Genomic DNA, 12,858 nt, shown 5'->3' on the forward strand with positions numbered 1-12,858 from the left:
GATCTCAACTCTCTTGTCCCACACACCTTCTGGTGGCTGCGTTGTGGGAGGCCTGCTCCCGCCATAATTATTGTGCCCCCTCCCCGCCATTTGCATGGAATACTTGCATATGATTTGTAAAAATAATACGTTCGCTGCCGATAGCAAGAGACGAGGTGATGTAAGCGAGAGACTGTGGTCCCTGGCGTTGACGGTAGCATCGGGGGTGTGCTGCAGGCCTGACGTTACCCCTTGGGGTTAGGTGTATATCCAGCGCCATCACTGTCTTTTATAAATTACATACTACAACGCTTCATGAACATAATCGAATATAAGATCTCATGATGCTCTTCCATCATTTAAAAACATGTAAGTAGGTAGATAGATAAATAAAAGAGCGCGCGGGCCGCGCAGGCGCAGCGCGCCAGGCGCCGCGGCTGAGGCGCGACAGTTAGGGCAGCCGGGCCTGTGGGGGCGGGGCAGCAGCGCGGCTCCGCTCCCTCCGCGCGCCGCTGAAGTTTGTCCCGAGGCCGCCACCGTAGGAGCCGCGGGCCCCCGGCGGGGAGGGCCGCGTTCTGCGCGCGCGCGCCGGAGCGGCAGCGGGCGGCGCGCGCTTTTCAACCGCCATGAGCCTGTGGGCGGACAAGTACCGGCCCGGCTCCCTCGGCCGGCTGGACTACCACCGCGAGCAGGCGGCCCAGCTCCGCAGCCTGGTGAGGGGCCGCCCGCGCCGTCCCCGGCTCCCCGCTGCCCCCCGCTGCCCCCCGGCGGCACTGCTGCGGCCCCCCCGCGCCGGGGCCTGCTCCTGCCCCCCCGCGCCGGGGCCTGCTCCTGCCCCCCCGCGCCGGGGCCTGCTCCTGCCCCCCCGCGCCGGGGCCTGCTCCTGCCCGCAGCGGGGCTCCCTCAGGGCCCCTAAGGCCGCGCAGCCCGGCTGGCAGGCGGGGGCCTTCCCTCGGTTCAAGGAGAGCCGCCTCCTCCTTCTCGGGAGGCGGCGCGCCCCGCTCAGTAACGTGCCCTTTTTGCGAAGGAGAAGGGTGCAAGGAAATCGCTGGCTTGATTTTTCAGGAGTGCCGCGCATCTTGCGCTTCCTGCTGCTTAAGCTGAGCACGCTCGGTATCTCAGAGGGCAGGGGTTTCCTCACGGGTGGGTGAAGGTTTAAGGTGAGTCGCTGGGAACAGAATTCGGGACTTTGTAATTGCCTGGGTCTTCAGGCCCTGTCCCTAGCTGTGCTGACTCCTCTTCAGGAGGTGGATTCACTCTCACTGTTTCTCTGTGATGCTTTGTTATCTCTGACTAACGTTAACTCTGCCTGCAGGGTTTAGTCAAGCATTTTCCAGCTCTTGGTATTTGGCTTTTCCAGAAACAAACTCATAATTTGATTTAAATACACTCTGCCTATTACTTGTTTACCTAAATTCAAGACTTGTAACTGAAAAAGCACAAATTTTTTCTTCTGGTTTAAACTTTGTTTTGCCCCCTTTTTCCTGTGTGTTTATTGCAGCTGTCACTCTGGAAAATATTTTGCATGCTTGATTTGGGTAATATAAGTTAGCTGTGGACTTCATGTAAAGTCTGGGTGAAAAAGGAAGGCAAGTATTGAGCCAGCGATGAACACTGTATTACAACATAAGGAAAATATTGTTGTAACTAACTAACCTTGTTGCTTTGTGTTCAGGTTCAGTGTGGTGACTTCCCTCATCTGCTGGTGTATGGACCATCAGGAGCTGGAAAAAAGACTAGAATAATGTGTTTGCTAAGGGAGCTGTATGGTGCAGGTGTGGAAAAACTGAGGATTGAACATCAGAGTATAACGGTAAACCCCCCCTCCCCAAAAGCAATGCTGATATTTATATGCTAACATATTTCTGTTGTGAGGCATGTGGTTTTTTATGTCTTTTAGACACAAATATATATAGTGCTTTTCATGTTCAGTATCTTCAAGCTCATGTATGTAATTAATCAGACTGGTTTGGTTACTTGAACAAATACTTTTGCCAGATATTCTAGTTCCTGAGGTCTGTGCAGTTCTCTTGGGTAGTTTGGACAATAGTATGCCTGATAGGCTAGCTCTCAATTAATAGAATTTAATTTCTCTGTGAAGGTAACCCTTATTTTTTAAATGATTAGCACCATTTTTCTCATATATACAAGTTATAATTTGTTTATTCATTCCCATAGTGACAATTCCAACATTAGGGAAAAAAATTAGCTTAATTAAAAGGCTAAGATCAAGGCAGGTGGAGTTGTGTTATTAAAAGGGATATATTTTCCATTCAAAATCAGTATTGTGGAAGGCTTAATCAGCAAGAAATTCTCTATTCCTGTTCATAAATAGGACATCTAATGCTTATTTTCTAATTCTCAGCAATGGAATGAACATAATAGTTGGACTGGAAATATCTATCTGTTCAGACCCCGATTCAGAGGTGGCATAAATGTTGTTGTTTTCCTTTAACCAAGTATAGACTTGTAATCCTTTGCCAAGAGAAGTACACTTTCCCTTGCAACCCTGAAGAGGCTGTTTATTATTGGAAAAGAAAACTTGTCTGCAGGCTTTTCCCCTAAAACTTGTTCTTCAGAAAGATTGCTCCTTTTGAATGACTGATTCCAAAAATGCGATTACTTGCTATAAAACTCAATAATGATGATTGGAGTACATAGCAATAGGCAATATGTATTACTAATATATCATAATAATTACTATTATTATTCTAAAGGCTGGATGATGTATCAGTATTTCTTTTCTCAGTATCTCAGTGATTGTCTGCTTTGTGAAACTGGTGACATGCCTGCTACCTAGCCAGTTATAATCCTCAAGATCAATTTTTGCATCTGATTTTAGAACACCCTTTCTGAAATCCTATATACTTACTTCCTACATAGGCACCTTCCAAAAAGAAAATTGAAATTAGCACCATTGCAAGTAACTATCACCTTGAAGTAAACCCAAGGTAGGTGTATAGTAAAAATGTCCCGATTTTAACTTATGCCATTGGTTATATTTTAAGTGATTTCAATTCAGGTTTATAAGGGCCTGACTGCACAAATTCTTGCTTGAGCAAATGAGATAAGATTTGCAAGTTTGGGCTGCAAATGAGGGTAGGGAGAGGATTTTTAATTGAACAACTCTAAGTGAATGAACATTGGATTTCTGTATACTAAATACAGTAATGATCTGTTTAACTAGCCACATAACCATGCAGATGGTGAGGACTGGGTATCAGAAACAATTCTGGATTCCTAAATTTAGCCATTTAAGTTGAAACTGAAAACTTCTATTTGAACCAAGAACCCCAAATCATTTCTTCTCTAACAAATGAAAAAATAAAATGACTTGGAAATAAACAAGGTTTACCCAGTGACTCTTTTAAAATAGAGAGTCTTGAGCACACGAACCCTTCCCCCTCTCCCCCAAATGGTGGGAATCCTGTCACAAGTGAGGGCAGATGTTGATATAAATGTCGGAAGACATTCAATACACTATTACAGCTTGACTGTTGTGAAATTGCTGGTGATAGTTCTCTGGCCCAAAGTAAGTACAAGTATTTACCTGAAACCCTTTAACCTTGCTTTAAATCACATGAGAGTACCTGTCATTCTGCAGTGGTAGGCTTTGGTTATGTTGGCTTTGTTGTCTGAGTTGCATTTACAAGACAGTAATGTACATCTCGAAGTAACTTTTAACTTTGTGCTTATTGCTAACACTTTTTTTCCTCATGTTACTCTGTGCATTTTAGCAGCTATTCTCATGTACCATGTCTTCTTAAAAAACTAGTTCTGTTAATGTCTATAATGATTAGTGCATATCTACTAGTATTTTAATATGGCCCTAAACAAATAAAGCTGAGACTTTTTTTTTTATTGGTAATGTGCCCTTTGAATATGTAATTTTGGTGATATACAGTATCTGACAATTCAGTTTTCTACTGTGATAACCTTATCTTCTAATACTCTCTCTAGAGTACTTGTGGCTTGAAAGATATAAAAATAATTATATCTTTAAATATAAAAACCTAAAAGTATAGAATCGCTGCTTTAGGTATAAAATATTGTGCTGAGTTCTGATTAAGAATTAATATGTTGATTCACAGGCTTTAAATGATCCAACTGTTTTCATGTGTGTGTCTGACCAGACGATGAACTTGTCTGTGTTATGCTAATGTTTATCAGTATGGTCTGCAAATTCTGATTGAATTAGAGTACTGTGAAATTGCACGGTGCATCTTGAGTAACATGGAGCATGGTAAATGGCTAACGGGGAAAGGAAATTAACTTCTGGGAAGGGATAGGACTCTGCAGACATTAAATCTATTATGGAACTCTTATTAGATAAAATGTTCTATTTCCTCCAAACTATTCCTCTGAATTCTGGGGCACTGCCTGCTGGTTACTTGGCTTGCCTGGGTAGATACTTTAAAATGGGTTCTCTTGAATAAGTGGGTAGCAAGAGGGTAAGGAACAACAAAAAGTAAACACATTTGTGTGATAATTCTATATTGTTTACTGTTTTCCTGGAATGTTTGATGCAGTCACATAATATCGGGGTAATCTGCTCTTTCACCATGAAATTACAACCCTGGGTTCTCTGTTACTGTAGAGAAAGCTGTATCTTTAAACGCTGGAGAAAGCTGTATCTTTAAACGCTGTCCTAACTCATAAGCAGAAACAGCATTTTTTTTGCTCTAATAACAAGTCTGCTCTCTTTGCTGAAAGACAGATCTCTTAGATTGCAGCACCTACTCAATCCCAGCATAGTCTATACAGCAGGTTGCGGACTGTTGAACTAATAGGATGCTTCTGTCTCTTCTGCTGCCTTCTCCTCATCAAGAATGGGGACAGTCTGGTCAAGTGGTGACTTGAACAGGACAGCCAAATGCCTTTTTCATTTGCTTGCCAGTTAAGTGTTGCAGAGCTACTGCTGCCTCTGAAGGCTGTAGTCTGGGGAGGCTAAAGGCTGTCTTTTTTTTTTTTTTTTTTTTCCTGCTTCAATAATCTAGCTTGCAATTTAGTCTCGTTGGTTGTCAAACCTGAGTCAAGTTGGTTTAGCTGTTAACCTGAGGGCTGAGAAGCTGTGCAGTGATACTATAATGGACCATAAGGAGTAGAGGAAGGAATGAGATCTCCTAGTATTATTCAATGATTTTCAGCCTCCTGGAAGAAACAAGCCAGTCATCTGTGTTGTAATAGCATCTTGGTATCAGTCTTTTACTAATAATTTTTGGTAACTGTGTCTGCCGTTCAAGTTTACGTTAAGCCTACAGGTTGTTCATAGTAATATACCTAGTTAAAGGAGCAGGGGGGAAAAAAAAAGAAAAACCACTGTGCATTTACATCCGTCCTTTTGATGACTCAGACATCCTACTGTTTGATTACTTGCATCCCAGCAGGATGCTTTAAGTCTCTGGCAAAAATGTTCCTGGTAGGTGTCTGCCCAAATTGCAAGTGACACATTTTGAATGATCTGACTTCTCATACCAAAAAAATAGGGTTTATTTTAAAGAGTTAATAAAAATAAAACAGTTTACTGTGGTTGTTTCATTGCTTCCTAACAGAGTGCTGTTAATCCCCTTGTGCCTGCATAAGATATGAGGGTGTGGGTTTCTTCTGTTGTTTTTAATAGTACAAAGGTAAACTTCAACAGTGTATGTGTGTGGAAGATGGGTGAAATCTACCCTCAACTTCTGAATTCTTTTGTCTTTTTTTTTTTTTTTTTTTTTTTAGTTATCTGACTAAGGGGCTGTTTAGGAGGATATATTTTATATATGATGTAAGGTTGCTTTAAAACAAGTTTTATTTAAACTCATTGTACAGTGATGCAGGAAACAATGACCGTGTAGTAATCCAGGAGCTCTTGAAGACAGTAGCACAATCCCAACAGCTTGAGACAAGTACTCAAAGAGACTTTAAAGGTGAGTAAAAACAGTTAAAGCCAATCAAAATACTGGAGAAGAAAAATACTGGTGCATTCAAGTGATTTCAGATGCTTCTTTGTTGTTGTCTATGCGTGTATGCGTCATACTTGTGGGCACATACGAACCTTTCACAAACTCAGCAGCTTCACATACTTCTTGCAGTGGTTTGCAGCTGCTGTGGAAGTATTTTGAGTGGTTAAGTACTCAGTACAAGTCTCTTGCATTGGTTTCTTGAGAAAACTGGCTGTAGTTGAATGAATATGGCTGGGGATGGGAAGCTTAGATTCCTGCTCTCTCTTTCCAAGCCTGCCTCTGAAATGCACTGTAACTTGGTTTACTGAGCTACAGTAGTATTTTACTTATGAGATATTGAGGCTTAATATTGAGTTGAGGGGCAAGATAACCTTATGGTGAATGGTTCTGTGTAAGTAGGTGTTAGTTGCCTATTTGTACAGATTTTGGGGATGATGACTTTCAGCAGAAAGTTCAGAAGCATTTTATTTATAACGTACAGAAGGAAACTGGGTAAGAAAATGAAGACATCTTTCTTCAAGTTTTTCAAGACACGTGTTGTTACAACTGCTTTTTTGCCATGGCTAAAATGAAAGCAAAACTAGAGCTACTTTACAAGACCTTGAAGGAGAGAGAGAGATCTTGACAGAGTAGAGCAGAAATTATTTGAAAGATGTCTTGGATTTAGTACTTCCTGAAAACTGTGAGGAAACAAAATGCAATATTACATTTCCTCAAAGTTGCTAGACTTTGTTTGGGTTCTACCAGATATTGAAGTATATATGCCTACAGCTGTAGTCATACCATGCACCTTGGAGTGTCTAAGTTGACTAGCCTCTTTAGGCTGCAAATAACCAGGGGAGAAATGGGAGAAGAGCAATGGACTGACTTGTTCCTCCAGACTGTTCTTAATCAGCAATTCAGCGTACTGAAATGAGCCATCTCTGAATTGCCTGTGGAGGAGCCTGCAGAAGATAGCTAGTTAGGTTACCTGCTTCATATTAGGTGTCTCCTGACTGTTCTGAAGCTAAATACCTTTCCCCCCCCCCCCTTTAAAAGACCATGGAAAGTCCCTCCTGCTCCCCCCAGCCATCATAACAAGGCAGCTTTCTGCACCTGCTTTGTTAAACTAAGACATGTGCTTCTAAATATAAAATGTATTGAGGGCAGTCTTCAAGAAATTGTGCTTCTTGATATGTCATTATGCCATAAATTCATTTGATTACTTAAAATTCCTTTAAAAAGTTGTTGTGCTGGTTATCAGAGTGAAAGTTTCTAAATCTACCTGGATTATTTTTTGGCACTGAAGTGTTAGGGGCCACAGAGTGTCAAGAAATTGACGTTCTGGTAAATGAATATAGGATGTGATGGACCAGCCCATTACACAGTGAAAAAGGAATGCAGGTCATCTTAATCTTACTCAGTTTTCCTGTCTGTGGGACTGTACTGCCTCTTGCTTGTTGTATCATTCATCTTGGTATTCTCACACATCAAAGTACACGTTTTATTAGAGAGATCTGATATTTTTAAAAGTGCTTTTTTTTAACTGTTTTTCAGTGGTGCTGTTAACAGAAGTTGACAAACTTACTAAAGATGCTCAGCATGCTTTGCGAAGAACAATGGAAAAGTACATGGCCACCTGCAGGTTGATCCTGTGCTGCAACTCCATGTCAAAAATTATTGCACCGATTCAAAGCAGATGCCTGGCCATCCGAGTGCCTGCTCCCAGCACAGAAGATGTATGTTGAGAAGGAAACAAAAAAGTCCTTTAAATCTTTTTACCAGATACCTTCTTGCTGTGGATTTATGAATTACTTCACTTGCAAAGTGACCTAATTTTTCTTTGTGGTGGCTGACTTGCCAAGCACCTCTTATGAGAGGCTAGTCTATCTCTGGTCCAGAAATGTTTTAAACTGGAAAATCTGTAGGTGCTAAACTGTCTGCTGAATGTTGGCTATACTGCTGTGCTATCTGTTTCCCATCTAGATCTGTCACGTGCTGTCCAGTGTGTGTAAGAAGGAAGGCCTGACTCTCCCTCAGGAACTGGCTCAGAGGCTTGCAGGGAAGTCTGGCAGGAATCTTCGGAAAGCATTGCTTATGTGCGAGTCCTGCAGAGTACAGCAGTAAGTCACTACTAAAAATTAATACAGGTCATACTCTCAGACACATAAATGAATTTACTTCTGAGTCATTGCTAGAAGAGGTGACAGTTTTCTTCTTATGTAGGTATCCTTTCACTCCTGATCAAGATATTCCTGAGATGGACTGGGAGGTATATTTGAGAGAAACTGCAAATGCTATTGTCAGTCAACAGACACCACAGAGGTAAGTGGATATATTTGCCTGTTTCTGTAAACTATATTATGTTGGAGTACTTTTGAGCCTAAAAAATGTTTTATTTAAAAATGTGGCATCTTTACTTTAGTTACCTGTGGTTTTCTGGCATTTGTGCTAGATCTGGTACTTTGCAGCCAAAGGAGCTTTAAAGCTACCGGAGGAGGCTGGATGAGCTTCAGGCACTAATACAATTAGCTTATGTCACAGAACAAATATGTTCTCCTTCAGAACATGATTAATGGGGTTGTGTGTGTTGTGTGTTTCTCTGTTTTGTTTTTGTTTGGTTTTTGATACACCCATTTGCTGTAAGTACCAATCAGGAAATCTGGACTTCTGTGCTATGTCAAGATACATGTATTTAAGATTTTAAATACTGTTGCGCATAGTGTTTTCATAAGCAAGTGAAGGAGATTTGGTCTACAAGAAACTGCTTTGAGGACAGGGGATAAAAATCAGGTTGGAAGGCTATACTGGGAAAGTATTTACCAATGGCATGTTGTCATTGTAGAAGAATGCGTCTGGGGCACCTTACGCGTTTGCGCTGAGCTAACTCAACCTGATATTTTCATTAATGATTTGTGTGGTGGATTAGAGAATATTCTTTATCATAATTTATCATAATACAAAGCTAGGTAGGACTTCAGTTAGGCCGGAAGATGACTGAAATTCACAATGCTTTTAAAGTTGGAGAAAGCTTAGAAAAAATAGGCATTGCACTTTGATACAAAGAATCAAATGCATGTTGAAGAACTGATTAGTAGGTGTTTGACAAAGTAAACTAGGGTTTTTAGTTGAATACAAGTTGAACACCAGACAGTGTTATGTATTTGTAATCCACTAAGTTTGCCATCTCTACAAGATTAGAAATACAGCCTGTATGACAGTGGTGTACGTCTCTGCTGTTTATGCAGTGTTAGTAAGGCTTCTTTTGGAATGCTATATCCAATTTTGAGCATCGCACTGAGATGTCTTAGGCAAACTGAGAGAATCTGGAGGAGACTACCAAAAATCAGTTCTAGAGAACATGACCTGTATGGAAAGAATGAGATTTAGCCTAAAAAACAGAATGAGAAGAACAGAGAGATTTGGAGAGGGAAGGAATAACTTTTTTCATGTCCGCGGTGGGAAGGCGCAGAAATAATGAGCTCAAATTGCAGGAAAGTTTAAATTGGATAAAAGTCTCAGCAACAATGGAGTGCCTTAAACATAAGTAGATGGCCCTTCAAAGTCTCTTTTAACATTTTTGTTTATCTTGGATTCTGTGGTTAAATCTGAATGCTTTCTGGTCTGTTTTGCTCTAATGGTGAACTATCAGCTTCTCTGCCACTTCTTTAGAAAATATGGCAGGTTTTGCAGGGTGTTTTTTTGGGGGGGGGGGGTTTCTGTTTTGCTATCCTTTTTTTTCCTAGCACAATGGGAGACACCCCCTTTATTAGTCCATCTCAGCCTGCTGCTTGTATTATATGAGGAGTCATTTACTGTATTTAATTTAAATGCTTGTAGCCTGTGGTGACCTCCTGATATCAAAAGTTGAGAATTGATAATTGCATCATTTTCTGCCACGTGATCATCTTGCTTGCGCTTGTAAACAATGTGGATGGAAAAGCAACTTAAATGAATCTCTTGACTTTAATCATTTTTGTGCTAACTTCTCATAATTCTTGGGCATGAATAGTAAGAATTTAGAGATGAAGAGGAATTAGAGAGGCAAGCTGGTGACCAGTACTAGTGGCTCTGTAGCTTCTAGATTAACTGAGACCACAATAACTTCAGTATATGTAACTTATGGCCTTTTATTCAAAATGGTAAGATATATAGCATGTGAATCAAAACTGACTTGTGCAATGCTTTTGGTTTATTATTTATTATTTGTGGTGACTTTCCTACAGGCTTTTAGAGGTTCGTGGACGTCTTTATGAACTCCTAACACACTGCATTCCTCCTGAGATCATAATGAAGGTAACTTGGCTATTATTTGGGTTTTAATGAGTTATAGATATTAACCCTATGACAATCTCAATTTGGGGTTTAAAAAAGACATCAAAAAACTTCCTTCAGTATTTGGATGATTTATGTCCTTTCCAAATAGACTTGAATGAACCCACAGTGCTTTTCTGTTTCCTTCTACTAGAGTAACCTAAACAGCCCAAGTTCACTTTAAAGCAGTAGCTGAAGTTAAGACCTTGTTCCTGCAAACACTGATACCTGGCATTCAGTACTTGGGATAGTCAGTGGATCTACTGAGTGTTTAGTTACGTTCATGCCTAAATATATTTTGGATCATGGCTTTGAATTGTGTGGATTTTGGGAGTGGGAAAATTCTATTCTCTAATTTGGAAAATGTCTAATGTGTTTTATCACAAGCTTCCTTGTCAACACCTCTGAATGGTTAACTAAAAACTTGTTCTATGATCTCCAACAGCATCATCATAGCTGAAAACAGACAGACATGTTTTGTCCCCCTAAAGACTTCTCAGGCCATAGTCTGAGATATGCTTTAGGCTTTTTTTGTAAATGTTTTGTAAATATATTTGATATTTGCTATGTCATATTGGAAAGACTTTGCGAAGGAGAAGCTAGAGCAGCAGGTCTCTTCAAAGACAGAAATGAGCTTGGGAGAAGTAAACAAATGGGACATACCTGTTTTTATTTTAGGTAGGATAAAAGGATGCTGAAGAAAACTAGCAGAACTAAGATTAAAGCTAATGTTTGCGACTCTCCCTGGGTAGAGACTGCCATGATGCATAATTACAAGATAATAAATTTCTTGTTACATAACTGACTTCTGCTTTGTGAGAGTTTCTGTAGTTAGACTTTTCTTTAACCTTCTTCGCTCACGGTGGGTTAGTGGATTCATCCTTGCCCTGTTTGAAGACTTTTGTCTTCAAGATGAAGGTGGATATCCTTTACCCACTTCCTCTTCATAAACTTGAAATGTTCTAGAGCTACTTCTCCCTTAATCCTGGCTGTTTCAGTAGGAGTAGATTTGCAATGACTTTATCACTGTCTTGGATCTAAAATAGCAAGTCTTGTTTTTTGGGAGGTGTTTTGGTTTTTTTGTAATGACTGAAATATAAAGTATCTTGTGTCCGTATATATGTGCACACGTGTACATATAATTTTAAATAACTTCTTTCCTTGTTATTTATTAATAAGCTATTTATTTCTGTTTGTGCTCAGTGCTGTTGTGATAGGAAATAAGTAATCTTACTACTCTTGCTCCTTTGTTCAAAGTTTCTTCAGGGCTATGTAACTACATGGTGATTAAGGTTAATTTATTTGCTTTATTAAGGCAGAAGTAGTTCAATTATGTGTTTTTTCTCATCTAAGGATACAACAGGTAACTTTTGTCTTGACCTGAGGAATTTATCCTGAAGGAAGCTTCTGAAGAGACAAGGTTCCATAAATCTAGTTCTGTCAGATAGATGGTGTGATAATTCTTGAACTTTTCTGTTCAATTCTCTCTGAAATTCATGCTGATGATTCTTGCTTAGTTGTTTTCAGAAAAATGAGGTTATCCTCTTATCAAAAGTATATAATTTTTCCAACGCTGTCCTGTTTTTCCCCTTTTAGGGCCTCCTGTCAGAACTTCTAAATAATTGTGATGGACAATTGAAAGGAGAAGTTGCACAGATGGCAGCCTTTTATGAACACCGTCTGCAATTGGGCAGCAAAGCCATTTATCATTTAGAAGCATTTGTGGCAAAGTTTATGGCAATTTACAAAAAGTTTATGGAGGATGGACTAGAAGACATGATGTTCTAACAGTGATATCCAAAGTTGTATATAGTAAGCTGTGTCATGATGCTAACGACTTTGCTAACAACATGGCCTACTTGTCTGTGATTGCATGTGGGCCTTGTTCAAAGTCAAATATTTTTATCTTGTTATTAGTATAAAACACAGCGAACAGTGTTTGTTCAGCTTTAGAAACTAGATGAATTGTTTTTAAAGGCAGCAAATTAATCTTTAGATCTGCGGAAAATGTGTTAGCCTGTCTGTGCTAGCCTTTCAGAAGGACAAGTTTCTTTGGAAGATATATAAGATCATAGTCTGTTTGCAGTATTTGTTAGCTGATGTTAAAAAAGAATGAATGCTGTGTGCTGGCTTTTTGATTGCTCAAGGGTAAAGCTGTAAGCAAAAGATAGTTTTTCCATGTTGTGGTAAGTTCCAGTGTGAGCATTTATGTTCTGCCTACCCATTTATACATCTCCTTTGTCTGAAGTTTGTGTGTGTGTGTGTGCGCGCTCACACGTTGTGTTTTTTCTTTTTGCAACAATGTAACTTTGCAGAGTGCTGACACCAAATTTTTTTTTAATCTTGTTTGCAAGCAGTTGCATTGAATTGTGGATGAGTAATACTTTTGTATTACTTATAAATCAGTTTGACATCATAGAACTTTTTTTGTTTAGAAGAAATATGCCCATACAAAGAAAGGCAACTTGCCAGCTGACACTTCAATATACATAGAGCTGTTCATGTAAAGACTTTTTCCTTTGACTTTTGATCAAAACCTTACTGTTTAAACTTTTAATCTCCTTTACACTTCATTTTTAAGAGGTGAAGAGTACTTGTTAAGAGTAACAGAATAAATTATAAGAGTAGGAACAAAAATGAA

At 39.8% G+C, this 12,858-nt stretch overlaps 1 protein-coding gene across 2 annotated transcripts; it reads left to right on the forward strand.

Annotated features, from left to right (window-relative positions):
• Nucleotides 1-574: 574 nt before the first annotated feature.
• RFC3 (replication factor C subunit 3) lies at nucleotides 575-12,858 on the forward strand. 2 transcript variants are annotated; one of them, XM_067291186.1, is made up of 9 exons: nucleotides 575-692; nucleotides 1,655-1,792; nucleotides 2,863-2,930; nucleotides 5,791-5,888; nucleotides 7,461-7,642; nucleotides 7,890-8,026; nucleotides 8,130-8,228; nucleotides 10,130-10,199; nucleotides 11,814-12,858. In XM_067291186.1, exons 1-9 carry the CDS (start codon nucleotides 606-608, stop codon nucleotides 12,003-12,005), a joined length of 1,071 nt encoding a protein of 356 aa, XP_067147287.1. In that variant the 5' UTR covers nucleotides 575-605; the 3' UTR covers nucleotides 12,006-12,858. The 2 variants fall into 2 exon arrangements, with proteins under 2 accessions (XP_067147287.1, XP_013817673.1); XM_013962219.2 differs by lacking the exon at nucleotides 575-692 and adding an exon at nucleotides 1,005-1,139.

Source organism: Apteryx mantelli, chromosome 1 (assembly GCF_036417845.1).
Source record: "Apteryx mantelli isolate bAptMan1 chromosome 1, bAptMan1.hap1, whole genome shotgun sequence".
Classification (NCBI taxonomy): domain Eukaryota; kingdom Metazoa; phylum Chordata; class Aves; order Apterygiformes; family Apterygidae; genus Apteryx; species Apteryx mantelli.

Bases quoted from the DNA above. Each gene is read 5' to 3' on its own strand.
- RFC3 (XM_067291186.1), top strand. From the start codon at position 606: ATGAGCCTGTGGGCGGACAAGTACCGGCCCGGCTCCCTCGGCCGGCTG. The intron at 5,889-7,460 runs GTGAGTAAAAAC...ACTGTTTTTCAG, and splicing joins TACTCAAAGAGACTTTAAAG to TGGTGCTGTTAACAGAAGTT. The intron at 8,229-10,129 runs GTAAGTGGATAT...ACTTTCCTACAG, and splicing joins AGTCAACAGACACCACAGAG to GCTTTTAGAGGTTCGTGGAC.